Source organism: Passer domesticus, chromosome 32, assembly GCF_036417665.1.
Source record: "Passer domesticus isolate bPasDom1 chromosome 32, bPasDom1.hap1, whole genome shotgun sequence".
Lineage (NCBI taxonomy): Eukaryota > Metazoa > Chordata > Aves > Passeriformes > Passeridae > Passer > Passer domesticus.
Window position 1 is genome coordinate 2,888,105 of NC_087505.1, and position 27,948 is coordinate 2,916,052.

The following is a 27,948-nucleotide window of genomic DNA, read 5'->3' on the forward strand; positions in this document are numbered from 1 at the left end:
TGTGCCATTTTATCCCAGTGAAATACAGAAAATACAGCGTCTAAAAGCACCCCAAAAATCATCCCCTTTATTATTTCCTCATGTATTATCCCAAGGATTATGCCATTTTCCCAAAATTAAGTGTGAATATGTATTTTTGTTTTGGCCCAGCTGCAGTTTGGACACACCGTGTGCCATTTTATCCCAGCGAAATACAGAAATTACAGCGTCTAAAAGCACCCCAAAAATCACCCCCTGTATTATTTCCACGTGTATTATCCCATTTTCCCAAAATTAAGCGTAAATTTGTATTTTTGTTCTGGCCCAGCTGCAGTTTGGACGCACTGTGTGCCATTTTATCCCAGCGAAATACAGAAATTAGTGTCTAATTATTACTGCTTGTTAACAATAAATTATCCACACATGGCACAAAACTCTACTCAAAGGGTGATTTTACAGCCCTTAAATCCACTGGGGATTCCCCTGAGGGGGGAAAGCACCCCAAAAATCACGCCCTGTATTATTTCTACATGTATTATCCCAAGGATTATCCCATTTTCCCAAAATTAAGAGTAAATATGTAATTTTGTTCTGGCCCAGCTGGAGTTTGGATGCCATGTTACCGCAGGGCAATGCAGAAATTACAGTGTCTAGTTGTGAAAAATGCCAATCACTTGTTGTTAATTTTTTTTTAAGTTTAATAGTAATAAAATGGTTACAAAAATAGCAATATAATTCGAGTAATAAAATTTGAACAATTGAGATTAGGACAATATGAGACAATAAAAACAAAGAGTTATGGATGATCCAGGTACCTTTTGCTGGGCAAAATGATCCCATAAAAGGACACAGTTAACAGAGGATTAACCCTTAAAAGCAACAGCCTGTTGCATATTCATACATCTCATACATGATACATAAATTCTATTTAAACACAGGATTCTGTCTGGTCAGTGCCAACTTCTTCCTCTGAATCCTGACCTGAGGCAGGAAGAAGTTCATTTCTTCTAATAATGGAGCAATAAATTCTTTTTTTCTGAAAGATTTAGGTGTCCTGTGGCTGCTGTCTGGTGCGAGTATCTCATTCCTCTCTTAAAAAAAGTATCTTACATAGCACAGCTTCTATTTTAACATCATGTTATAACCTGAAATTATATTTAACTCACTACTTAAAAAAATTAATACAGCAGAACTTTCTAACATAACACATATAATACTCATTTTAATATTTGCAAAAAACCAATTATAAAATCCGCATTTTTCACAGAAACCATTTGAATATTTGCGAAAAGCCAATACTATAACACATATCTATAACACGAGGCTGGAGCTGCGTTAGCGAGGTTTATGTTGGATTATCAGGAAAAGCTTCTTCCCCCAGCGGGTGAAGGCACTGCCAGAGCTCCAGAAGCGTTTGTACAACGCTCTCAGGGTGGGGTATTTGGGGTGCCAGTGCAGGACGGGGGATAAAAAATTAAATTAAAAATCTCTGTAATCCCCTCACAGCCCAGAACATTCCACGAACCCCCGTCCCCTCACAGAAGTAGGAACTGCGCATGCGCGGCCGGCTGAGGGCAAGCCCCGCCCCTTGCAGTTGCGCGCGGCCCTTCGGCTGAGCTCCCTGAGGGCAAGCCCCGCCCCCTGCGGTTGCGCACGGCCCTTCGGCTGAGCCCGCTGAGGGCAAGCCCCGCCCCCTGCGGTTGCGCACGGCCCCGCGGCGGAGCCCGCTGAGGGCAGGGGCGGGAAAAGGCGCCGTGAGGGTGAGGGAAGGCGGTGCTTTCATCTCCCTCCCTTCATCTCCATCACCCTTCTCTCTCCTCACACTCTCCTACAGTTTTTCCTCGATCGTCTCTCACCTCACCTCCGGGTTTTGTTGCCCGCCGCCCCGCGCTGCTCTGCGGTGTTGTGTCTTCGCGCTTTCATCCTCCGCCTGCCTCAGTTTCCCTTGAGGAAGCAGGTGGTGGTTTCTGGGCTGAGGCTGATGGGGGGCGGCCCATTCCTCACAGCGAGGCCTAACTCGGCCGGGTGTTGTCATCGGGGGATTGCTGAGGGGACCTCAGTGCCCTTTGTGATCCAGACCTCATTTCTAACTTGCTGAAGGTGTTTTCCTTCCTAACTTGGGGGAGGTGTTTTCCTCAGACATGGGTGCATTTGTTATTCCTCAGTTGGGGGGAAGGTTTGTGTGAAGTCAGGCTCAGGGTGCTGAGGGTTCAGTTTCTCCCATACTCATTTAAATTAGACATGAAAACAAGTCTGGGGTTGTTTGAAATGTGGGGAGCCTTTTCATAAGGTCATTTAAAAATCCCATAGGATGGAGAGAGCTGCCTTTGGAGGTTCGTATTTCATAGAATTACAGATATAAATGTTCGAATTATAGCCTCAGGGGAGGCCTGTGCTGCTGTGAAAATCAAGAACCTGATACTGGGGATGATTAGAGGAGCCATCCTGCTCTGTTTCCTGAAAAAGACAGGTTTGTTTGAGCTGGTGAATCGAGCAGGAGGTGTTTGTAATTCCAGGGAATGCCCTGGAGAAGCTGCAGCCCTTTTCCTTCTCCAGGTGCTAATGCAGGTGTTTCACTGACAGGCACTGGAGTCTCTGCAGAATGGCAACTGCTCAGAAGCAAAGGAATTCTGTGGTACGGTTTTGTTTGTGTATTTCAGCACAATCATGGGGAAAATGGGGGGGGTTTGGCTGGAATGGTGCACCCAGGTGATATTTATTAATGTGAAAATAGGGTTAATCAGTTTTTAAATTATGAATAAAGAATATATAGAAAAAAAATTAAAGAAAAATAATCTGAACTTTGTTGTCGTAGAAACCAGCTGTGCCCTACAAATACTGTCAACACCAAGTGTAAGGGATGTGCTTAGCTCTATAAATCCCAAAAATTAATTGCGTTTTGCTGTGATTTTCAGAGTGCAGTTGTATTTCCCAAGAAAATAGCCACGGAGCAGCAGTCCCTGATGGTGGTGAAGAGGCTCCTGGCAGTGGCAGTGTCCTGCATCACTTACCTGAGGGGAATCTTCCCTGAAAGTGCCTATGGAACCAGATACATGGATGGTAAGGGGCTGTGGCCGTGGTAATTTGCAAAAACTCTTGTCATGGAGTTGTTTTTAAAGCCATCTGGTCTTTTTAATGAATGGATGCCATTTTGGTCCATAGAAATATGAATAAATTTTGTTCTTGCTGCTGCTGACTCAGCATTAAAGCTATGCTCACACTTGTCAGTAATGTTAATTTTATTCTCTTCTTGATATGTGCTTTTAGCCAATGAACTTTTCATTGCACTTTGCCCTAAGTAAATGCGTGGTTTTGGTTTTTTTTTTGAGATGTTTGTGTCAAAATCCTGCGGGAAGACAAAAACTGTCCTGGCTCTACCCAGCTGGTGAAGTGGTAGGTTGATTCCAGCAGACAGGTAACACCTAAGTGCTCAAAGGTTCCTTCCTGGTTGTTTGCAGATAAAGGCAAAAAGTTCTTTCCCACATTTGTGTCCCAGATGTGACACTGGTGTTTCCAGCTCAGGGCTTAGGAGAGCACAAATCTCTGTTTGCAGAGTGGCTGTACTTTATATTTACTAAATAAATACCAAATAGCTAACACTGGATTTGTATACTTCATCCCTCTGGGTGCTCATGAGCACTCAAGGGTGCCCAGAAATGCAAAACACTAAAAGTTGATCAGGAGACTCAAAGCCACCATTTTGCACCTTCAATTTAAAGATCTCTCACAGGTTTTTTAAGAGTGGCACTGTCAGACCTGTTCAGTGGCAGAGCTGTGCCTGCTGGAGCCCTGCCACAGCTGGCTGGGATTGCAGCTGCAGCTTCTGCTTTCCTCCTGCTCACAGCAGCTCTGAGTTCTGCTCCAGGTGCTCTCCTTGCTTTTTAGAAACCTCTTTGCCTTGGTGAGATATTCCTGTATTTTGTCACCTCCACAAAGGTTCTTTCCTCTTTTCCCCACTCCTGAAAGGTGTGGGAGGGATGCTGCACTCATCCCCTGGCAGTGCTGAGGGGTCTGGATTTTGGGACAGGGATATTTGAGATATTCCATGTGGGGGGTGAAGCTTCACACCAGATTTACTTACCAGAAAATACTGAGTGGTACAGAAAACACCCCAAAAACCCAAGAGATGCACTTAGCAAAGCTTGAGGGCTGAGAGTTGAAGTTAAAGGTGAATCAGCCATGTGCTGTCACAGAGGGAGGGAGGGAAAAGCTGGGGTTTCCTGATGGGTCTTCCCTGGTGAGGAGAGGAAGGGGCAGTGCAGTTCCCTTCACCTGGGGAGGCTGAGCAGCACAGACCCTTTCCTGATCTGGGGAAGGGCTGTGGTACCTGTGGGGAGTGGCCTTTCCTTCACACCAAACACGATTTGTGAAAGGAAAAAATAGGGTAAGAAAGAATTGAAAGAAAAAAAAATGGGGTGAGTTTTGATTTCCTGATTGGGTGTTGTATAAAAAGGAAATAACATCTAAATAAAGGTTATAGTTCCTTTGTGCTTCACCAATGTTGCTGCTCAGCTGAATTACTGATTTATGATAAAATCATGGAATGGTTTGGGTTGGAAGGGACCTTGGAGCTCACCTTCCTCACCCCTCTGCCATGGACACCTGCAATTAGACCAAGCTGCTCCCCTGCTTAATTAATACATGTGTTGGAACGTGTTTGAAGCATTACAATATATTTACTGATAAATTACTTACCTTCAGATTATGTTTTTAATCGTTTTCCCTCCAGCTTATATTTTTAATTGCTTTACCTCCAGATTATATTTTAATTGATTTACCTCCAGATTATATTTTTAACTGCTTTATCTCCAGATTATACTTTTAATTATTCTTTCAAGAGGTTGGGGTGATTTGGTGTTACAAAGCATGTATCACTTCCAATAAGATAGAATGATGGGATAAGTGTTATTTATTGCTCTAAAAGTAAAGACAAATTTTCATTTTTTTGGTGCTGTTAGTGAGAAACAAGTGAAAACCAGCAGTAGCTGGCCAATGTTGTTTGGTTTTTGCAGGATGTTAGGATGCTATGATGCCTTGCAGAAGAAATACGTAAGTGCCCCAGTCTCGTTTCAGTTGTGTGCAGATGTTGGTTTCAGGGCAGCTGCAGGGCTGGGCTCACTCAGCTGCAGTGTGGGGTGCACAGGGATTTCTGCAGCCAGCTCCTGTGAGCAGCAGCTCAGAGGGCCAGGGAGATCTGTGGGTGTTTCCTTCTGCAGCTGAATCTCTCCTCCACAGGAGAGGAGTGAAGAGGAAGAAGTTTTTCTTCCACCAGGCCTTGGTTGCCTGTGTTGGATTCCAGAGCTAGAGAAAAGCAGCTTGGGCAGCACAGATGGGCAATGAAGTATATTTAATGTTCTTTTGTTTTGTTTTTTTGTTATGTTCCTGACAGCTGAGACAGATTGTCCTGGCAGTGAGTATCTCTGAAAGGCAGGGACATGTTTTTAGGGGCCATTCTTTGAGGGGTGTGCAGTTCTCATTGTGATTCCTCTTATTTTCTCCAAAAACACAGGTCTACACCCAGACAGAAGATCCTCAGGTAAATCTGCTGGAATATCTCACTGCTGGTAATATGGATTTAGTGAAATGTGGGTACAAGCAGGAATATTTAACATGCACATCTATAAAAAAAAAAGAGCATTTTGAAATACCAGGTGTAAAAATGACTGGGCTCAGTGGGAATTGCCATGTGGAATTGCATGTGGGTGTTCTCAGGCTGTGCAAGAACCCAAAATGTCATTGCAGGGTGAGATGTCCCTTCCTGACTCTGCCTGATGAGTTTGTGGGACTTCTGTGGAAAACACAAACCCCACGGGGTGTCACACATCTGCTCCACGTGTGAAACATTTTCATAGCGATTGAAACTGGAATATTTTATGCTAAAAACTTCAGCTGATTTTCACAATATTTCATCATGATGATTCCTGGAAAAGAATCATCCTTTTAATGATGTTTTAAACAGTTTTATGAATTTTACTGTTAATTGTTAGAGGATTCGGAGCACGTGTAAGTGGATGGGAGTTGGGCTGTGGTTATTCCTTTAAAGGTTCAGAGATTGCTGAGCAGAGCTGCAGCAGGAGGTTTGGGATTAGTTTAATAATTGTGGTTTTGTTTGCAGACAGTCACAGAGTGTTACCACTTCAAGTTCAAGTACACCCACAATGGGCCACTCCTGGATTTTGGCAGGTACAGCCCTGGGACTGCTCCATGTCCCTTGGACACAGCTGAATGTCACAACTCTGCATTTGATCTCTTTGCTTTTCTTCAGACTGCTTTTATCAACATACCTCCTAAAACACAATTAATCATTTGGTTTGATTGTGCTCATAATTTTAATATCCACTCAGAAGATGGTGCTCAGAGTCTGATACTCTCTGAGGATATTTGAGATATTCGTGTGTGGGGGGTGAAGCTTCACACCAGATTTACTTATCTGAAGATACTGAATGTTACATGGCATTCCTCTCTTAGCAGAAACTATAGAAAATACACCAAAATCCCAATAGAAATGTAATTTGTGGTACACAACTCAGTCATGGTGGAATTCCCATTGCTGAGATGAGCTCACTGGGCATCCCCAGCCATGGGGAGGGGATCCCTGGGTTGCAACTGGAAAAGGGCAGGTTTGGACTGGGTGTGCAGGGGAAATTCCTCCCTGGGAGGGTGGGCAGGCCCTGGCACAGGTACCAGAGCAGCTGGGGCTGCCCTGGACCCCTGGCAGTGCCCAAGGCCGGGCTGGAGCCACCTGGGATCATGGGAGGTGTCCCTGCCATGGCAGGGGTGGGATGGGATTTATTTCCACCCAAACATTGGTGATTCTATGAGGCTGCTCCTGCCAATTCCTCTCTTCTTCAGAATTCTTTTGTTTAGTTTTTTACACTTTTTAGGCCAAACCATAGCTTCACTTCCCCTGTGTCAGTCTGGCAGGCTCAAGGAGACATTTAGGGGCTTTTTAATGAACTGGGGGAGCAGCACTGACCCCACCAGTTCTACACTCAACCTCCAGCCGTTTGTCTAAAATGAAGCCCTGCTCAGCTCTCCATGTGCTGAGATCAGGTCACTTCTGGCAGTGGCACTCTGTGCTGCTGGAGCTGTGGGGACACAGCACTCACAGGGATGGTGGGAAGGCCCTAACCCTAAAAAAAACCCCCAAAATCCTAAAAAAACTAAAGAAAACAAAACAAAAATCTTGCTCAGTCCCAGCTACAGGGAAATGGCTTATTTTAAGCCAAGTAATTGAAATACATTTAGTTCATACCTGACAAACTCCTCCCAGCTTCCCTCCTGCATAAAATGCTCCTTAAAGTAGAAAAGGAGCACCAGGAGGTGCCTGTCCTGCTCTGCAGGTCCTCAGGTGCCTCAGCTGAGGGGAACAGAGGGAGAGCTTTGGCACTGAGGTGGGATTTGGGACAGTTTCTGGTGGATTGGGAGTGTGGAAATGTTGGACCTGGATGCCAAGAGTCACTTGAGCACCAAGTTTGTCGTTACCAATTGTGGGAAATAGATTTGTAGAAAATTTTCAGTGTTGAGGAAACTTTGAAGTGCCTAAATATTTCTAAATTCTCCATGTTGGGGAAACATTTAGGGTGCCTAAATGTGCTCAAAGTTGAGGAAACTTCAAGAGTGCCTTTATTTAAGGGAAAGCACATAGGTAGGACTTCCCAGAGCTGGGGCTTTCACAGGTATCTCCTTTTCTCTGTCTTTCAGTGTTTCTTTGGGGTTTTTAGCACTGTGTGATACAGGATGGAGCAGTTGGTGCTGATCCCTGAACTCTCCTGGTGTTCCTGGCTCAGCGTTTGATCTCCCAAGGGACAGAGAACCTGCAGGGCTCAGGCAGGGTTGGGATCTGCAGTGCTCAATCTCAGACCTCAGGCAATAAACAACAAACACGTTTATTAACAATCAGACTGTAAAACTGCTCGCTCTGTACCAAAACTCACGTGGCTGCTGTGTGTTTTTAGCAAGGACAAGAAGTCAGAGAGCCCCATCAGCTGTGCAGACACCAAGAAGGCCAGCATCCTCCTGATCCGCAAGATCTACATCCTGATGCAGAACCTCAGCCCCCTGCCCAGCGACGTCTGCCTCACCATGAAACTCCTCTACTATGATGAGGGTACACTGCCAGCTCACCCTGGTTTATCAGGCTCTGCAGAGCAAGCCAAAAAAGGGCAGTTTTCAGCTTTTCAGGGGATAATCTTTGTGGCTGCTGGGATTTGTTAGGTGAGGTTGTTCCGTGCGTGGCTGTTTCTCAGGACAGGTTGAATCCCAAGGGGAGGGGATGTGATCTCACTGCAGGAACTCAGTTCTGGCACTGACTTCACTGCATTTGGCTGGGTTTTAAAACATTTCGAGTTTCCCAGAGTGTGTCAGGCTATAGCATAATTTCCCAGCCTGGTGACTGTCCAAATACCTGGCTCTGCTTTCTGAGTGTGTTACTGCCTTATAATGACAAACCAGAGCTTCTGTTTTCTCTCTCTGTATCTCTCTTCCAAAGATATTTAAGAGGGCTTTGCCTGTTGTGCAAAGAGAAAATAACTTCGTTTACTCCCTTCCCCATACAGTTTTTTACAGTAACTCTCTGTATTTAAAGGGGAAAACAGTTAAAATTAGTTTTGCAGGAACATATTTCATTCTATTTAATTTCATTCTCTTTAATTTCATTCTGTTTGATTTCTCTGCAGTTACTCCCCCTGATTACCAGCCTCCAGGGTTCAAGGAGGCCAAGGACGAGGGGCTGCTGTTCAAGGAGGAGCCCATGTACCTGAATGTGGGGGAAGTGCCAACACCTTTCCACCTGCTGAAACTGAAAATCACCACTGAGAGGCAGCGCATGGAGAGCGTTGACAAGAGCATCCTGAAGCAGGGAGAGACTGCTGAGCCTCTCCAGCTGTGTGGGGGGAGCAGAGAGGACCCAGAGGAAGAGAGCCACGACATGAATGTAAGAGCACAGACTTTGTTTGGGGCAGCTTTTTGAATTTTTTGTGGTGTATCACCTAGAAAAGGTCCTTTATTGTTTCACTGTTTGTAAGCCATAACCCCCTCTATTTTCAGACATGGTTAAGCAGGTTAATATATCTTAAATTGATTTTTTCCTTAATTTTGCTGCTCCACTTTGCAGCCTGTCACTGTTCAAGCAGTGCCTGTGCACAGGAGCAGCAGAGGGACAGATGGAACTCCTCCTCCCATGTCACAATCACTTATTTCAGTTTATTCCACCACAAATCCATTTCAAACATGTGTCCTTAATCATCTGAGTAGGAACTTTGCTCCTTGTGTGTCTGCAGTCAGTGACACACCTGCTTCTTCATCTAGGAGGATCCTGCCTTGAATAATGAAGTGGAAGAGAAGAATCATGTGAATATTTCAGAAGCTCAAGGTAACTTTTGTATATATTATATTAAAATTTTTACATTATAATCTTTATATTATAATTTTATTATATTATAATTTTTGTATCATAATCTTTGTATAAAAATTACTCAGTGCAAATCTCCAATCACTCAGTGCAAAACAACAACTAAATAAACTATTTAATGCTATACAACACCAATCTTTATTATATTTTGTTATAATTTTATTATAATTTTTGTATTATCTATTATATTTTTCAAACCCCTCAATTTTCTATATTCAAATTTTTATTATTTTCTTCACATCTATGACTGTGCCCTTATTTTCTATCAGGTCTTCATTCTGTGAAGCACTTGGTTAACAAATGTTAACGTGTTAAAACATGGTTAACAAATGTTAACGTGTTAAAACATGGTTAACAAATGTTAACGTGTTAAAACATGGTTAACATATTTTCATGTTACTGTTCAATATTCTGATCTGTTCCATTTTATCAGCTAAGCTAAATTGAATGGGGTTTCTATTTAGAAATAAATTTAATTTGCTTTTTCTACTTTTTGTTACTAATAACTACTGATTTATTTAGTTTTTGATAATATTTAGTTTGCACATTAAGCTCGGAGAGGTTTTGTACTGTTGAGCTCATTATTGCAGACTTGAAACAGAATCCTCTGTGCAAAAACCAGTCCGGGTCTGTTTGTTGTAGATTTTTGTTTTTAATTTCAGCTTTCTGAGCTTCAGTTCAATTCAGAAATCCCACTTTTAGCCCAGAACCCCAGACCTTCAGGCTGTGGAGGAGCTGAGAGCATCGGGCTGTGGTGGGTGGAGGTTTTGTGCTGTGCAGAGCCCGGTGCAGCACCTGCAGAGGGAGCTGCTCCTGGAGCTGGGACTGCTCCTTGTGAGGGTCCCGGCATGAGGGAAGGGATGAAACTGACCCCATGTTGCTTAGAAGGCTGATTTATTATATTATGATATTATATTAACAGAAAATGATGTGTTAAAACTGTACTAAACTATAAAGAGAGGATACATCAGAAAGCTGGAAAAGAAGGAATAATAAAATTTTGTGACAGGCCAGAGAGTCTGACACAGCTGGACTGGGATTGGTCATGAAGTAAAAACAATTCACATGGAACCAATCAAAGACTCACCTGCCACTTTCCAAAGCAGCAAATCACAAGGAGAAGTGATCAGAGAATATTGTTCTTCTTTTCCTCTGAGGCTTCTCATCTTCTCAGGAGAAGAAATCCTGGCAAAGAGATTTTTCATAAAATATCCTAGTAACAAGTAACCTCACCAGAGTGTGGTTTGTTTTATGAACCATTCTGTGTTTGGCTCTGCTGCTTCCTGTGAGTGCCTTTTCCAGCTGGTTGTGCTCTGGGGACCTGCTGCCCTTCCCCTGAGTGCTGCAGCACTTTGAGAATTGCAGGTGAATGTTTTTGAACAGAATCCCTGCTGCCCTTCCCCTGAGTGCTGCAGCACTCTGAGAATTGCAGGTGAATGTTTTGCCATCACAAGATAGAATCTCACAGTGGGTTGGGTTGGGAGGCACCTCAGAGCTCATCCAGTGCCACCCCTGCCATGGCAGGGGCACCTTCCATGATCCCAGGAGGCTCCTTGGGCACTGCCAGGGATCCAGGGGCAGCCAGAGCTTCTCTGGAAATCCATTTGAATTTATTTAATCCCAAGCATCCAGAGATTGGGGAGCTCAGGATTTAGGAGTTAAATCCTCACCCCCACCAAGTTCAGGTGCAAGGGGATTTTTGGGCAATGTGCTCACATAACCATGGAATGGTTTGGGTTGGAACAGACCCAAAAACTCACCCAGTGCCAGGGCAGGGGCACCTCCCACCATCCCAGCCCTGTCCAGCCTGGCCCTGGGCACCTCCAGGGATCCAGGGCAGCCCCAGCTGCTCTGGGCACCTGTGCCAGGGCCTCACACCATCCCAGGGAGCAAATCCTTCCCAATATCCCATCCAGCCCTGCCCTGTGGCAGGATCAAACCATTCCCTGTGTCCTGTCCCTCCAGGCCTTGCCCAAAGCCCCTCTCCAGCCCTCCTGGAACCCCTTTGGCTGCTGGAAAGGGCTCTGAGCTCTCCCTGGAGCTTTCTCTTCTGCAGGATGAACAACCCCAACTCTCTCAGCCTTTGTTTGGAGAGGAACTTCAGTAGGTACAAGTTCTAGTAAAGTGTTTTTGTTAGGATGGATCACACAGAAATGAGTTTCCTCAAGTGTTTTTCCTAACACTGTAAATAAAATCTGTCAGTAAATAACTGTCCTGGCTCCTCCAGCCCTGCAAGCTCCCCACTGCTGGCTTTTAATCCCAGCCCCAAAATGTGCACCCAGCCTGACTCCAGCTCAAAACATCAGCCACCAAATTGTCCTCAGGGATCTCAGGAGCTTCCTTTTCAGATTTTAGATAAAGCAGAGGATGGTTTGTGTTCACATTTCCCAGTTTTGCCCAGGGGCCTGAGGTCTGAACTTTGCTGCCAAACAAACTGAAGAAGGAATTGCTGCTTGTTGATGTGCTCCACTTGGAGAGGCTGTATAGAAGCATCCAGACAATCTGGAACCCATTTGCTGTACAGAAATGTTTGGTTTGGGGTTTTTTTGAGAAGAAGCTTTGCCAAACCAGCTGCTATTTCCATGCTGTTCAAAAATAAAGGTGGAAATGTGTAGGAAACAGCACATGCAGATCAGAATCTTTGTCTTGACAATTCTAGTAGGCTGCAGAACTGGAATAACCACATGAAGGTGTGTCTGATTCTTCTAAAATGTCATAACAAATGCAAAAATCCAGAAAATTTCTTGTCCTGGGGAGTTGGCAGATGTTTTATTTACAGGAGCTACGAGGCACAGCTTGTCAGCCTGGAATTCTTGTGTTGTTTCCACAGCTGATGCACAGTCACCCATGCACCATTCCGTGCTTCTGTCTGTATCCTGGAAAAACAGCATGAATTAGGAACAGCAAAAAAATGCCTGGAGCTGCCTGTTCCCCCCTGAGGAACCCCTGAGGCTCTGCTCCTGCAGCTGGGAGTGCTGCTTGGCTGGGCTGGTGGGGCAGGAGCTGGCCCAGAGTGGCCTCTTCCCTGTCCTGCAGCACCAAACAGGCTCCTGGGGCTTCAGGGTTGAAACAAATCCCTTCAGCAGGGCAGAGTGTGAGGGAGCTGGCCCAGAGTGGCTTTTCCCCTCTCCTGCAGCACCAAACAGGCTCCTGGGGCTTCAGGGTTGAAACAAATCCCTTCAGCAGGGCAGAGTGTGAGGGAGCTGGCCCAGAGTGGCTTTTCCCCTCTCCTGCAGCACCAAACAGGCTCCTGGGGCTTCAGGGTTGAAACAAATCCCCTCAGCAGGGCAGAGTGTGAGGGAGCTGGGGTCAAACCCACTTTTCCAGAGATGCTGGGTGTGAACTGCTCCTGCAGTGAGCTGGAGGTTGGGATAGGAAGTGGCTGAGTTAAAGAATAATTTCAAAGCTTGATGGAGTGCAGGATGTGCTCTGGAAGCAGCTGTTCCCAGCAGTTATGAATTGTTCTTGGAGCAGGGCTGGTGGTGTTTGCTCTGGGTTGTTGGTGTGTTAACACCTTTAACTCTCCAATTCTTCTTTCAGGAAAGGATTCAGCTCATGAAGAGGAAGCTGGAGGGATCCAGACTCCCCGCCATGTTTCTAACCCTCAGGTGGGAACCCTCTGCTCTGGCACCTTCAGCTTTTTCTGGAGCTCCTGTGCAGCTCCTTCCCTCCTGTGGCTAATCTGCTGAAGCCTTATTTCCCAGAGTTTCCAGCAACAAAATTCCTTTACATTTCACTTCCTGGTGTTTTCCAAAACTGTTCTAAAGCACTGACAAAGGCTGCTCCTCTGAAATGCAGCTCTCAAAACAAACAGATGCTGGGACTGTTTCTGAGTGAAATGTAATTTCCATGTTAATCAACTGCCTAATGGGAATTCCACTAATTCTGACAAACCGAAGCTTGTTTAAAAGTTGATTCAAACTTCAAAATTCAAGTTTATAACTCAGGTTATATTCCCTGCATGTAGAAATTGGTGGCATTTATACATGGAGGACTGCTTCACACAGGTCCTTAAGATTTCTTAAAACAGGACAGCTGTAGGTAAGTGTCAGTGATTCCCTGTACCAAACCAGCACATGCTTCTCTCTGCCAGGGCCCTGCAGCACACCCAGCTGCAAAAGCTGTGATTCCCAGGGGTTATCACCACTTAAATACCCCCAGAATTCAATTTTAACTGTGCAGAGCAGTGGTGCCCCAGCACTGAGCCCTGCTGGGTGTCTCCAGTGTGTTTTTCCTGCTGTAACAAGACAAAATCTGTTTTCTGATTGCAGGTTGATCACTTGACTCGTAAAACATCTGAGCTGATTGTGTCAGAGAGCAGGACAAGAAGTGGAAAGATATTCCAGAGCTGCATTGTTAGTATCAGTTTTTCTTTAGTTCTCATCATTTCTGTTGCAAAATGAATAAAACTCAGAGCTTGAATGCATTTGCTATTGACAGAATGAAATCCTCATCACTTCCTCAATTCCCATTCAATTCAACAGTGTCAAAAATAATTCTGTCCCCAGGAGTTGGAAGCTGATTTGATGCAGGTAACACAGGTTGAGGAAGCTTCCTTAGTTGATATTTAGCCAAATTTCCTGCTGGTTTCACCCATCAGCCAGGGGAGTTTGTGGCAGCAGAGATCCCCAGCACAGCTCACCCAGTGCCTCCTTGTGCTTCTACTTGGGAAACACTGGGCCAAAATTCTAACCTCACCTCTGTGACTCCTTCATTTCAATAAAAAACCCTTTTTTAACTTAAATCAGGTCGGTCTGGCAGGCAGTGCTGCTTGTGGGGACCCAAAGCCTTCACAGCTGGAGCAGAGTTTTGTGTCCAGGCTGGAATTTGACTTTGGGCCCCATGTATGTGCTGCTCCTTCCCTGGCTGAGCTTGGCAGCTGCAGCTCTGGGAGTATTTGGGATATTGGGAATGCTGAGTGAGGGGCAGAGCCTTCTCCAAAACCCATGGGGTGAATTTTTCTCTCTTCTCTGAGGCAAGAAGTTGTTCCCTGTGAGGGGTGGAATTCCCAGAGCAGCTGTGGCTGCCCTGCATCCCTGGAAGTGTCCCAGGCCAGCTTGGGACACCTGGGACAGTGGAAGGTGTCCCTGCCCAGGGCAGGGCTGGCACTGGATGAGCTCTGAGGTCCCTCCCTGCTTCCAACCAGTCACATTCAGTGCTTTTTCTTACTCAGTGATGTGACAAAAAAACAAAAAAGAGGAGGTTGTTCTGTTTGCTCACCATCCCTGTGTAGTTTTCAAAGGGATTTTGCTGAACTTGAAAATAAATTTATTAAACAAAACACAATTGCTTTAAATAACCAAAATTACAGTGGAGCTGAAGGTTCATTGCCATCCCTTCATGGGAGAGTCAGAAGCAGCAGGACTGAGCTCTCAGGGGATTGTAGGTGCAGAGCTGGAATCAGGGAATGGTTTGGATTTAGAGTCCCCTTCCACCACCCCAGGCTGCTCCTGGCCCTGTCCAGCCTGGCCTTGGCCACTTCCAGGGATGGGGCATCCAGGGATCACCTGTGCCAGCGCCTGCCCACCTCACAGGGGAGGATTGCTCCCACATTTCCAACCTCAGTTTCTCTTTTTCAGCCTGAACCTCCCCACCTGACAGGGAACAATTTCTCCCATATTTCCAGCCTCAGTTTCCCCTCTTTCAGTCTGAGCCCAGCACTCCCTGCCCTGTGCTGCATTCCTGCTGGACACAGCTCCTGTGGCAGCAGGAATACATCCCAGCAGGAAAACAAACATGCCAGCCTTCCTCAGCGGGTCAGTTCTGCCAGGAAATGGCATCCAGATGTTCCTGCAGGGCCAGCACATCTGTGCCACCCCCTGTTCTGGCCCCACGGAGCTCCTGTAATTCCATGTCTTGGTTTTCCTTGGCAGGTGCACCAGGCTGAGCTCTCCTCCAGCCAGGACGTGCTGCCCAAAAGGAGGAAGCTCAGTGAGCCCAAGGAGCAGATTTAGTTGCCCAAAGGGATGAAACTCAGTGAGCCCAAGGAGCAGTTTTATTTGCCCAAAAGGAGGAATTTCAACAAGCCCAAGGAGCAGTTTTATTTGCCCAAAAGGAGGAATTTCAACAAGCTCAAGGAGCAGTTTTATTTGCCCAAAAGGAGAAGCTCAACGAGCCCAAGGAGCAGTTTGAGTTGCCCAAAAGAATGAAACTGAGTGAGCCCCAGGAGCAGTTTTAGTTGCCCAAAAGGAGAAGCTCAGCAAGCCCAAGGAGCAGTTTGAGTTGCCCAAAAAGAGGAATCTGAACCGGCCCCAGGGGCAGTTTGAGTTGCCCATCTCCTGTTTGGGTCCCCACCCCAGTTTGGTTGTGCACGTTGGGTTTGAGGATCTGTTCTGCTCCGTTTGCAGTCCCGTGTGTTTCAAGGAAGGAAAGCCTCAGGAAGCCCAGCTGAAGAATTCCAAACTCAGTTTGTGTGGGATCCCAAATCCCAGGATTTGGGGTTTGTGGGGCGCTGATGGTGGTGGAGGAAATTCCCCCCCAGCACAAGGTTCCACCAGTGCCCGTGGTTCTGAGCTGAGGCCCTGCCTGCCCCAAAACCTCTCCAGTTTTGGGGTGATTTCCAGAGTTTCCACGGGGCTGGGCTGCCAGTTATTCTGTTACAGTTTTGGGTTCCAGATTTTGTTTTTCCTGCGGGGACACTGGCAGGAGCTGGATGCTCTGCATTTCTTGCAGACCAGCAGCACCATCAATCCTCTTCACGCCTGCAATTCCAGCCTCCCTGCCAGGAGTTTCGGTGTCCGTGGTTTGCCGGGGGACCGGGCTGTCCCCGGAGCGGTTTGTGGCGGGCGGGACACGGGGCACGGGCCGGCTCCTCCTGCCCCCGAGCCGTGCCAGGAACGGGCGTGAGGCCGCTCCCGCCGCCGGGCGGGACAGCGGAGCGTTCCTCGGGTTTGGCTTTTCGGTTAACGGCGGTGTTCGTCACCGCTGCTCCATTAAACGGCGTTCAGCTTCGGCGGCGTGGTCCGATACCGGCGGGACGGGAGAGGGAGGGGGCTGGAACGGAACGGGACACGGGACAGGACGGGACAAGCAGGAACGGGACGGGACGGGACACGGGATGGGAGGGGGAGGCAGAATGGGACGGGAATGGGATGGGATACGGGACAGGACACACGGGACGGGGCTGGAGCGGGGCTGTGGGGCCGTGGCACGGGTGTGACACGGCTGTGACACGGGACGGGGCTGGAGCGGGGCTGTGGGGCCGTGGCACGGGTGTGACACGGCTGTGACACGGGACGGGGCTGGAGCGGGGCTGTGGGGCCGTGGCACGGGACAGGACCGGAGCAGGGCTGTGACACGGCTGTGACACGGCTGTGACACGGGTGTGACACGGGACGGGGCTGGAGCGGGGCTGTGGGGCCGTGGCACGGGACAGGACCGGAGCAGGGCTGTGACACGGCTGTGACACGGCTGTGACACGGGTGTGACACGGGACGGGGCTGGAGCGGGGCTGTGGGGCCGTGGCACGGGACAGGACCGGAGCAGGGCTGTGGCACGGGACGGGCCTGGAGCGGGGCTGTGGGGCCGTGGCACGGGTGTGACACGGCTGTCACACGGGTGTCACACGGGACACGAGCTGCAGCGGGAGCCGGACACGACACGCGGGCGGGGGCGGAGCCTCCCTGACTGACAGGAGGAAGTCCCGCCCCCGACCCAGCCGAGCCGCGCTCATTGGCTGCTCCGCCGCGCGCGGGCTCCCATTGGTCAGGGCCGCGGCGTGGGCGGGCCCAGCGGAGGCAGGAAGCGGCGGCGGCGGCGCGGGGGCTTTTCCTGCCCGCGGCCCCGAGCGGAGCGGAGCGGGGCGGGCGGACCCGCCGGGCCGCGGTGAGAGCGGGCAGCGGGCCTCGGCAGCCCCCAGCCCTCGTGAGGGGGGCGGATCTTCACCCGCGGGGCGCTGCGGGATGGAGCGGGGCCGGGCCGGGAGGGGCGGACGGAGCCCGGGAGTGAGGCAGGGCCGGGGCTGGGACAGGGCCGGCCCGGGACGCTGCCGGGGCTGCGGGACCCGTGCGGCCTCAGGGGCTCTGCTGCGCCTCGGGGGTCCCCACACAGAGCGGGGCGTGCGACAGACCCAGCCCGTGAGGCGGACGGGGGTCCCCGAGACCCCCGGGAGCGGGGAGTGCTGCGGGGAACGGACCGGCCGCCCTTGGTCTGGGGAGGGACTGGGGGTGTGGGCCTGGAGAATGGGATTTGGGTCTGGGGGAGAGAATCTGGGTCTGAGGGAGGGGGTGTGGGTCTGGGGGAGCTGGAAATCCTGGGGTAGGAGTGGAGAGCATCCCTGGGCCTGGGGGAAGGGGTCTGGGTCTGGGCATGGGGGTCTAAGGGTGGGGATTTGGGCCTGGGAATGGGAGTTTGGGTCTGGGGGAAGGGATCTGGGGGGCATTGGGTCTGGGGGAGCTGGACGTCCTGGGGTAGGTGTAGTGAGCGTCCCTTGTTCTGGGGGAAGGGGTTTGGGCCTGGGGGAGTTGGAGTCCTGGGGTAGGAGCAGCAAACTTCCCTGGGTTTGGGGGAAGGGGTTTGGGTCTGGGGTCAAGGAATGGGGGTTTGAGTTTGGGGGAGCTGGAAATCCTGGGGTAGGAGCAGCGAGTGTACCTTGGTCTGCATCTGGGGGTTTGGGTTTCGGGAAGGGGGTTTGGGGGAGTGGATTTGGAGATGGGGATTTGGGGATGGGGATTTGGGTCTGGGAATAGGGGTTTGGGGGAGGGGGTTTGGGTCTGGGGAAGTGGGTTTGGAGGAGTGGATTTGGAGGTAGGGGTTTGGGTCTGGGAATAAGGGTCTGGGGGAGGGTGTTTGGAGGAGTGGGTCTGGGTCTGGGAATGGGGGTTTGGGGAAGGGGGTGTGGGTTTGGAGGAGTGGGTTTGGGGATGAGGGTTTGAGTGTGGGGGAGTGGGTTTGGGGCTGGGAATGGGGGTCTGGGGGTTTGGGTATGGCAAAGTGTGTTTGGAGGAATGGGTTTGGGGATGGGTTTGGGTCTGGCAATAGGGGTCTGGGGGAGGGGGTTTGGGTCTGGGGGTTTGGATCTGAGAAAGGGGGTTTGGAGGACTGGGTTTCAGTCTGGGGAAGGGGGTTTGGGTCTGAGGGTGGGGGTTTGGCTCTGGGTGGGGGTTTGGGTCTGGGGGTTTGGAGGAGTGGGTCTGAGGGTCTGGGGAAGGGGGTTTGGGTATGGGAATGGAGGTCTGAGGGTAGGGATTTAGGTCTGGGGAGGAGGGTTTTGGTCTGAGGGTGGGTGTTTGGAAGACTGGGTTTGGGTCTGAGGGTCTGAGGTGGGGGTTTGGCTCTGGGTGGGGGTTTGGCTCTGGGGCTCACCCCGTCCCCAGCGCTGATGATCCCCGTGCCCCCCCAGGAGATGACCACGCTGACGCACCGGGGCCGGCGCGCCGAGGGCAAGGAGAGGAAGGGGGAGGGCGAGGAGGAGCCCGAGCTGAACGAGGAGGAGCCCGACGACTCCAAGGACATCCGGCTGACCCTGATGGAGGAGGTGCTGCTGCTGGGGCTGAAGGACAAGGAGGTGAGGCTGGGCACCTGGCAGTGCCCACCCAAGCTGGGCTCCAGGCTCTCGGGGGGTTGGGTGGGTGGGGTTGTGTTCAGGGGTCCCAGCATGAGGGGAGAGATGAGAATCTTGACTCCATGTTTCAGAAGGCTCATTTATTATATTATATTAAAATGCTATATTAAAACTATACTAAAAAGAATAGGGAAAGGATCCATCAGAAAGATAGAAAAGAAAGGAATGGACTAGATAACAAAATCTTGTGACTGCTCACAGCCTCGACACAGGTGGCTGTGACTGGTCATGAAGTGAAAACAATTCACATGCTGGGTAAACAGTTCTCCAAGTCACATTCCAAAGCAGCAAAACGTGGAGAAGCTGAAGCTTCCCAGCTTCTCAGGAGAAAAGATCCTGGCAAAAGGATTTCTCATAAAATTTGTGTGTGACAGGGGGGCTCTTCTCAGTGTTCTCCTTAGAACCTGCTTGGGATCACAGGATTGTGGCATGGGTTGTGTTCACAGAATTCACAGAATTGCTGGGCTGGAAGAGACCTTAAAGGTCATGGAGCCCACCACCTCAGCTGAGCCGTGGCCCTGGCTGTTGGAAGGGACTGTAAAGCTCATCCAGTTCCCAGCCCTCACCATGGGCAGGGACACCTCCCACCATCCCAGGCTGCTCCAAGCCCTGTCCAGCCTGGCCTTGGCCACTTCCAGGGATGGGCCAGCTGCTGTGGGCTCCCTGTGCCAGGAGATGGCAACCTGAGCTGTGCATGGGGCTGGCAAGGGCTGTCCCAGCTGCTCTGCCCTGGGGACAGTGGCACGAGGTCAGGGGTGCCTTGGGGACAGTGGCAGAGCACAGCTGGGGTTGTTCTTAACAGGGCTGAAGGGCTGAGCTGAGGCTCAAGCTGATTTATCAAAGGGTGAACATCCTCCTCTGCAGCCCCAAAACAGCAGCTGAACGCCATGAGCACTGCTCTGCTCTTTAAAAATCATGTGGGGAAGAGGAGAGGGCAGCAGAGGCAGCTGGGCTGGGAGCTGGAGCAGCCACAGTGGACAGGCAGCAGGAGCTGCAGCTCTGCTGCCTTCCTGGGCCAGGCAGGGCTGGGGCTGTCACTGCTGGGAGCTCCAGGTGTGCCTGCCACCCTGGGGAAGGAGATCCTGGTCAAACACAATTGCTTGGTGCTTATCAGCTGCTGGGAACTGGTTAGTCAGCCCTGCCTGGAAGGGGAAGATGCCTGCTGTGGAATTCTCTGTGCTTTCCCTGTGCCTTGACTTCACCCCTGCTTCCATTTCCTGCATCAGCTCGGGGCAGTCTTTGGCAGGGAGGGTGGGGAGGCCCTGGCACAGGTGATTCCAGGGCTGCCCCATCCCTGGGAGTGGCCCAGGCCAGGCTGGACGGGGCTGGGAGCAGCCTGCTGTGGTGGAGCCTGTCCCTGCCCTGGCAGGGAATGGGATTTGTTGATCTTTAAGGTCCCTTCCAACCCAAACCATTCCACAGTTCTGAAATCTGCTGTTCCTCACCAGTGGATGGGGAATTGCAGACCAGGGGAAGCCACCAGGTGTCCAAAGTGCTTTTTGAGGTGACAGTGGCAGAGCAGAAGCTTCTAGAAAGGCTCTCCAGCTGCAGGAACCCACTTTGGCCAAGACTGAGCTCAGTGATCCTGGAGATCTTTCCCAGCTGTGGTTATTCCATGACTGCTGTGTGAGCCTGGCTCCCACCCTGAGGAGCTGGGGTGGATGTCCTCCTGCTCCTCACCCCTCAGGGATGGAATTGAACCTTTGTGAGGTGCCAGAACCTTCTCCCCAGCAGGGCTCTGCAGCTCTGGGCTGCTCCCAGAGCTGTGCCACAGCTTGTGACAGTGCCAAGGGCTGGGGCTGTCCTGTTTGAGAGCCCCAGGTAAGATCTGGGAGCCAACTGGGAAGTGGCAGGAGCTCGGGGCTGTACAGGGAACACAATGCAAATAATCCTGGAGCAAATATTTGAGGGCTTTTTTTCCTGGGCTGTGTTTGGTGTTCTTGGTTAATGTATCCTGGGAACAGCCCTTGAGCCACCAGGAACCTGGGAGAGCACAACAAATAGGGAAAAAAAACCCCTTGTCACTCTTTTATTTATTTATTTATTTTTATTCCATCCTGTCCTTCCACATTCCTGTAGCTCACAACCAGAGGCAGCAGCAGCCTGGCCCTGAGCTGGGCTTGTTTTCACAGCTCGGGTGTTCGCTCATGCTTTGATGACTGGGGAAAAACAAGATGATTTTTGCCAAATTCAATGAGCTCACGGTGTAATTTCATTATTTAAAGTGCCAGTCTGTCCATGTAGGAGGACCTGGCTGCACACCAGCCTGGCTTTTGTAACCAGTCTGATTCCAGAAGCTGGAAATAGCCCAGGAGGTTTGGAATTTAAAATTTCCTAGGGGTAACCTGCCCTTGAGGCCAGGAAATTGAAACCTTTGCTCATCTTCACACCCTTTCCTGGAGAACTTGTTTGTAAAAGCCATGAGCACAACCCAGGGAAGGAAACCAGGAGGGCAGGGATAAAGGTTCCTTTGTCTGCCTGCACGAGGAAGTGGAGAAAGCAAATAAAAATATTCATTTCTTTTATGGTTCTCCGTGCTGGGCAAGCCCAGAGTCCACATGCCCTGCTCAAACAGAGCCACAGGGGATGGGAATTCAGCCCTGGGGAGGGCTGGGGGCTCCCAGCCTCTTTGCCTTGGGTTTTTCTCCAGTCTCCTGGTGGCTTTTAGGTCCTTCTCTCCTTGTTTTCCATCCAGAGAAAGAGCAGCAGGAAAGGGGGGGAAAAAGAGCAGAAAAGGAGGAAAGAAAGCAGCAGAAAAAAGCAGCATAAAGGGAGGAATAAAAGAGCAGAAGGGGAGGAGAGAAAGCAGCAGAAAGAGAAGCAGAAAGGGAGAGGAAAAAAGAGGAGAAAGAGAGGAAAAAAAGCAGCAGAAAAAGCAGCATAAAGGGAGAATAAAAAGAGCAGAAAGGAAGGGAAGAAAGCATCAGAAAGGGAGGAAAAAAAGAGCATCAGAAAGGGAGGGGGAAAAGAGCAAAAAGGAAGGGAAGAAAGCAGCAGAAAGGGAGGGAAAAGGGCAGAAAGAGCAGTAGAAAGGTGGAAATTCTCACCAGGAACCCCTTGCAGGTGTGCTGGGGTCTCTGCAAACCCCCCCATGGTGGCTGTGATCCCACTGGGGTCACCCCTCCCTTGGGCACCCCTCAAATGCCACCCCAGCCCCCCGAGGCTCTCCCTGAGCCCTGGCTGCTCCTGGCTTGCCCTGAAATGCAAGGAACAGAGGGAAACAATGGGGCTTTGTTCTCATCAGGGAGTGAAAGAGGAATGGGAGAAGGGAAGGGAAGGGAAAGGTCACCTGGGCTGCCCCACTGCTCCAAAGCACAGCCAGCTCTCTTGGAAAGCATCTCTTGAGTGTTCTTGAAGCTCAGGGAACAGCAAATTCCCTCTCTGGGCAAATTCTCAGGGCAAATTCCCTCTCTGCCCTTCCCTGGGAAAATTCCCTGGGCAAATTCCCTGGGCAGATTCCTTCCCTGCTCTTTCCTGGGCTTTCTTGTCCAGGTGTTTTTTTTTTTTTTTTTTTTTTTTTTTTTTTTTTTCCTCCCTGGCTGCAATTCCAACCCAGAACTGTCCTGTGCACTCTGGAGCTTGGGGTTCTCTTCCTTTTTGCTGCTCCTTTTTTATGATCAGACAGGAGCAGGGGAAATCTGGGAAGGTTTAGAGAAAAAGGAGCAGAAACAGGGGCAGGGAAATTTGGGAAGGTTTAGAGAGACAGGAGCAGGGAAATCTGGGAAGCTTTGGAGAGACAGGAGCAGGGAAATCTGGAAATCTGGGAAGCTTTGGAGAGACAGGAGCAGGGAAATCTGGGAGTGTTTGGAGAGACAGGAGGAGGGAAATCTGGAAATCTGGGAGGGTTTGGAGAGAGGAGCAGAGACAGAAGCAGGGAAATTTGGGAAGGTTTAGAGAGAGGAGCAGGGAAATCTGTGAGGCTTTGGAGAGACAGGAGGAGGGAAATTTGGGAAGGCTTGGAGAAAGCAGGAGGGAAATCTGGAAATCTGGGAGGGTTTGCAGGGACAGGAGCATAGACAGGAGCAGGGAGACTTGGGAAGGTTTAGAGAGACAGGAACAGAGAAATCTGGGAAGGTTTAGAAAGACAGGAGCAGGGAAATTTGGGAAGTTTTGGAGAGGGGAGCAGGGAAATGTGGGAGGGTTTGGAAGAGGAGTAGGGAAATGTGGAAATCTGGGAAGCTTTGGAGAGACGGGAGCAGGGAAATGTGGGAAGGTTTGGAGAGACAGGAAGAGGGAAATTTGGGAAGGTTTAGAGGGAGGGGCAGGAAAATCTGGGAAGCTTTGGAGAGACAGGAGCAGGGAAATGTGGGAATCTGGGAAGCTTTGGAGAGACAGGAGCAGGGAAATGTGGAAATCTGGGAAGCTTTGGAGAGACAGGAGCAGGGAAATGTGGAAATCTGGGAAGCTTTGGAGAGACAGGAGCAGGGAAATGTGGAAATCTGGGAGGGTTTGGAGAGACAGGAGCAGGGAAATGTGGAAATCTGGGAGAGTTTGGAGAAACGAGCAGGGAAATGTGGAAATCTGGGAGAGTTTGGAGAAACGAGCAGGGAAATGTGGAAATCTGGGAGGGTTTGGAGAAGGAGCAGGGAAATGTGGAAGTCTGGGAGGGTTTGGAGAAGGAGCAGGGAAATGTGGAAGTCTGGGAGGGTTTGGAGAAGGAGCAGGGAAGTGTGGAAGTCTGGGAGGGTTTGGACAAAGGAGCAGGGAAGTGTGGAAGTCTGGGAGGGTTTGGAGAAGGAGCAGGGAAATGTGGGAATCTGGGAGCTTTGTGGAGACTCCTGGTGAGGATCCAGCCAGGCCAGGAGGGCTGAGAGGCAGAAGAGAGGAGAGAACCCCTCCCATTTGCTCGCCAGGGCTACACGTCCTTCTGGAACGACTGCATCTCCTCGGGGCTGCGCGGGGGGATCCTGATCGAGCTGGCCCTGCGCGGCCGCATCCGCCTGGAGCCCCTGGCCCTGAGGAGGAGGAGGCTGCTGGAGAGGAAGGTGAGCCGAGGGAGGGAGGGGAGACTGTTGGGGAGGCTGGGGAGGGAGGGGAAGCTGCTGGGGAGGGTGCTGGGGAGGAAGGTGAGGATGGGGAGGATGCTGGGAGGAATGTGAGGCTAGGGAGGAAGATGAGGACAGGGAGGATGCTGAGGAGGAAGGTGAAGATGCTGGGAGGAAGGTGAGGCTGGGGAGGATGCTAGAGAGGAAAGTGAGGCTGCTGGGGAGGAAGGTGAGGATGGTGAGGCTGCTGGGGAGGAAGGTGAGGATGGTGAGGAGGCTGGAGAGGAAGGTGAGGATGGGGAGGAGGCTGGAGAGGAAGGTGAGGATGGTGAGGGTGCTGGGAGGAAGGTGAGGATGCTGGGGAGGAAGGTGAGTGTAATACATAGTATAATATATAATAATTATATAAATTTACAATATTATATAATATCAATAGAATATGATCATGTATAATTATAATAGTATAATATAATCTAACAATGATACAAAATTACAATACAGTAATATATAATGTTAATAGAATATTATTTTAAGATATTATAATAACATAGTATTATCTAATAATGTCACAAAATTACACTATTACAATATATAATATTAATAGAATATTATACTAATATATAATGATAATTGTATAACGTTATATAACAATAATATAAAATTACAATATTATGATATTGAATAACAATAGAATATTATCTTAATATATACTTATTAGATATTATATAACAATGATACAAAATTACAATTTAGTAATATTATATAATAATCGAATATTATATTAACATATCATTATAATAGTATAGTATTATTTAATGTCACAAAATTACAATATTATAATATATAATATTAATAGAATAATATATTAATGTATAATGATAATTTATATTATATTAACAATATAATAATTGTATATTTATAGTAACAATAATATAAAATTACAATATTATATAATAATTTAATATTATCTTAATATATACTTATTATATATTATATAACAATGATGCAGAATTACAATTTTATAATATTATATAATGATAATAGAATATTATATTAGTCTATAATTATAATAGTAAAATACTATTTAATAATGACACAAAAAGACTATATTATAATAGTGTATAATAATAGAATATTATATCATTTTAACAGTATAATATTATATAATCTTTTTGGAAGTTGACAGTACGACAATATTTATGACAGTATTCTCTGCCGTTGCTGCTCCAGGTGCTGCTGAAGTCGGACGCCCCCACGGGGGATGTGCTGCTGGATGAGACCCTCAGGCACATCAAGGCCACGGAGCCAGCAGAGACGGTGCAGACCTGGATAGAGCTGCTCACTGGTAGGGCTGGGTGGAAGTTCTGTCACCCCAGCTCCCTCCAGGGCTGTCCAAACCTCCCTGAGACCCACCAGAATCCATCCAGGGTCACCCTCTGCATGCAGAGCTCCGGGATCTGGTGGTGAGGGAACCCCAAGTCCAGCCTGGACCCTCCAAAACCCCTGTCCAGGGCTGTCCAAACCTCCCTGAGACCCACCAAAATCCATCCAGGGTCACCCTCTGCATGCAGAGCTCCAGGATCTGGTGGTGAGGGAACCCCAAGTCCAGCCTGGACCCTCCAAAACCCTTCTCCAGGGCTGTCCAAACGTCCCTGAGACCCACCAGAATCCATCCAGGGTCACCCTCTGCATCTAGAGCTTTGGGATCTGGTGGTGAGGGAACCCCAAACCAGCCTGGACCCTCCAAAACCCCTGTCCAGGGCTGTCCAAACATTCCTGAGACCCACCAAAATCCATCCAGGGTCACCCTCTGCATGCAGAGCTCCAGGATCTGGTGATGAGGGAACCCCAAACCAGCCTGGACCCTCCAAAACCCCTGTCCAGGGCTGTCCAAACGTCCCTCAGAGCTCCTGTAGCAGAGCCAGGTGTCCATGCAGGACATCATGGAAGGGTGGAAGAACGTTGGGATTGGGACCGAAACGTTGAGCAGAGCCTCCCTGGCCTGGCTGTGATCCCTGGAGATGAGGAGAGCAGGAGAAAGCTGAAGGGAAGGCTGAATGTGGGGGCAGAGAAGAATTTTCTGGGTGTTCCTTTGCTGGGAGCTTGGTGGAAATCTTTGACCTCAGAGCTCCTATGGCAGGGCCTGGTGTCCATGCAGGACATCATGGAAGGGTGAAAGAACACTGGGATTGGGAAAGAAACCTTGATCAGAGCCTCCCTGGCCTGGCTCTGGATCTCTAGAGCTCTCTGGAGGTCCCTGGAGATGGGGAGAGCAGGAGAAGGTTGAATTTGTGGGCAAAGAAGAATTTTCTGGGTGGGAGTTTGGTGGAGATCTTGGACCTCAGAGCTCCTGTGGCAGGGCCTGGCGTCCATGCAGGACACCAGGAAGGCTGGAAGGACACTGGGATTGGGGAACAAACCTTGATCAGAGCCTCCCCCCGCAGGAGAGACCTGGAACCCCTTCAAGCTGCAGTACCAGCTGCGCAACGTGCGGGAGCGGCTGGCCAAGGCGCTGGTGGAGAAGGGCATCCTGACCACGGAGAAGCAGAACTTCCTGCTCTTCGACATGACCACGCACCCGGTGAGCAACGCCTCCGAGAAGCAGCGCCTGCTGAGGCGGCTCCAGGAGAGCGTCCTGGAGCGCTGGGTCAACGAGCCCCAGCGCATGGAGCGCCGGACTCTGGCCCTGCTGGTGCTGGCCCACGCCTCCGACGTGCTGGAGAACGTTTTCGCCAGCCTGGCCGACGACAAGTACGACCTGGCCATGAACAGGACCAAGGACCTGCTGGATATGGACCCCGAGGTGGAGGCGGCCAAAGGAAAGGGCACCGAGATGATCTGGGCCGTGCTGGCCGCCTTCAATAAGTCCTAGAAGTCCTCCTTGGTGGGTCCCCGTGCTGGGGTCGCACCCTGGGGTCTCCCCAGAGGGACCTGGAGCTGCAAGGTGCCAAGGCAAGGGGCACTGGGATGATCTGGGCCGTGCTGGTGGCCTTCAGTGAAACACTTCTCACGTGGCATGGGGAGATCCTTGGTGGGGCCCATCACGGGGACCTCACACCCCAGCTGGGGTCACACCCTGGGGGCTCCCCAGAGGGACCTGGAGCTGATCTGGTGACCTGGGCCGTGCTGGTGGCCTTCAGGAGGTCCCAAACCCCTCACACGGGGTGGAGGAGACCCTTGGTGGGTCCCATCAAGGAGAGCCCTCTCCCCATGGGGACCTGCAGCTCCTGAGGCACAGGCATGGAGATGATCTGGGCTCTGCTGGTGGCCTTCACTAAGTCCTGAACTCCTCCTCACGTGGTGTGGGGAAGACCCTTGATGGGTCCCATCCTGAGGTGCCACCTGGGGTCCCACCCTGGGGTCCCCCCAGAGGGACCTGGAGCTGGAAGGTGCCAAAGCAAGGGGCACAGAGATGATCTGGGCCGTGCTGGTGCCCTTCAAGGAGTCCTGAACTCCTCACACGGGGTGCAGGTGACCCTTGGTGGGTCCCATCAAGGAGAACCCTCTCCCCGTGGGCACCTGCAGCCCCCGGGGCACTGGCTGGGCTCAGCCTGGGGAGGGACCAGGGGATTTTTGCTTTTCCCCTCCCCAGGTGGGTGAGAACCCCCCAGCAGCCCCAGCACAGCCCCGTGGTGCCTCCAGGAGAGGTGGCAGCAGCTCCTTGGGCATTTCCTTCTGAGGCCAGTGCAGAGCCGGGGGTGGCACGGATGGGGGTGGCAGTGCCAGGGCTGGCACAGCCCAGGAGCTGCTCCAAGAGGCCAAACCTGGCACAGCCGCAGCTCCTGGGCGCTCTGGGGGTGCCCCTGAGCAGCTCACACCTTCCTTGGGTGGGTTTGGGGGTGTTGGGCACCCAGAGCCCCCCGGGCTGTGACCCCCGTGGCTCAGCTGCTGTTTCTAGTAAGAAAAACCAAGTGAAACTGTGATTATTTTTGTTCACAACCCCTTCCTCCCCCACTTTATTCTCCTGCAGTCCAGTTAAAATTTGGATCTTTCTCCGAGCCCGGGCTCTG

At 50.2% G+C, this 27,948-nt stretch overlaps 2 protein-coding genes across 12 annotated transcripts; both read left to right on the plus strand.

The window, feature by feature from the left end:
* The first annotated feature begins 1,663 nt into the window (after positions 1 to 1,663).
* Positions 1,664 to 16,344, plus strand: HORMAD1 (HORMA domain containing 1). Of its 11 annotated transcripts, none has more exons than XM_064401586.1 (15): positions 1,664 to 1,739; positions 2,357 to 2,449; positions 2,536 to 2,614; positions 2,895 to 3,039; positions 3,309 to 3,372; positions 4,965 to 5,028; positions 5,369 to 5,389; positions 5,489 to 5,515; positions 6,095 to 6,162; positions 7,938 to 8,089; positions 8,658 to 8,914; positions 9,289 to 9,352; positions 12,932 to 12,999; positions 13,663 to 13,746; positions 15,265 to 16,344. In XM_064401586.1, exons 3-15 carry the CDS (start codon positions 2,582 to 2,584, stop codon positions 15,343 to 15,345), a joined length of 1,128 nt encoding a protein of 375 aa, XP_064257656.1. In that variant the 5' UTR covers positions 1,664 to 1,739; positions 2,357 to 2,449; positions 2,536 to 2,581; the 3' UTR covers positions 15,346 to 16,344. The 11 variants fall into 11 exon arrangements, with proteins under 11 accessions (XP_064257656.1, XP_064257662.1, XP_064257652.1 ...); XM_064401592.1 differs by lacking the exon at positions 15,265 to 16,344 and adding an exon at positions 13,359 to 13,432 and having other exon boundaries at positions 2,563 to 2,614; XM_064401582.1 differs by having other exon boundaries at positions 1,671 to 1,739; positions 2,563 to 2,614.
* Positions 16,345 to 17,102: 758 nt separating this feature from the next.
* On the plus strand, positions 17,103 to 27,936 carry GOLPH3L (golgi phosphoprotein 3 like). Its single transcript, XM_064401493.1, has 5 exons — positions 17,103 to 17,215; positions 18,732 to 18,896; positions 23,807 to 23,938; positions 25,169 to 25,283; positions 26,383 to 27,936. The coding sequence occupies exons 2-5, from the start codon at positions 18,735 to 18,737 to the stop codon at positions 26,808 to 26,810; spliced, it is 837 nt and encodes a 278-aa protein (XP_064257563.1). The 5' UTR covers positions 17,103 to 17,215; positions 18,732 to 18,734; the 3' UTR covers positions 26,811 to 27,936.
* Positions 27,937 to 27,948: the final 12 nt, after the last annotated feature.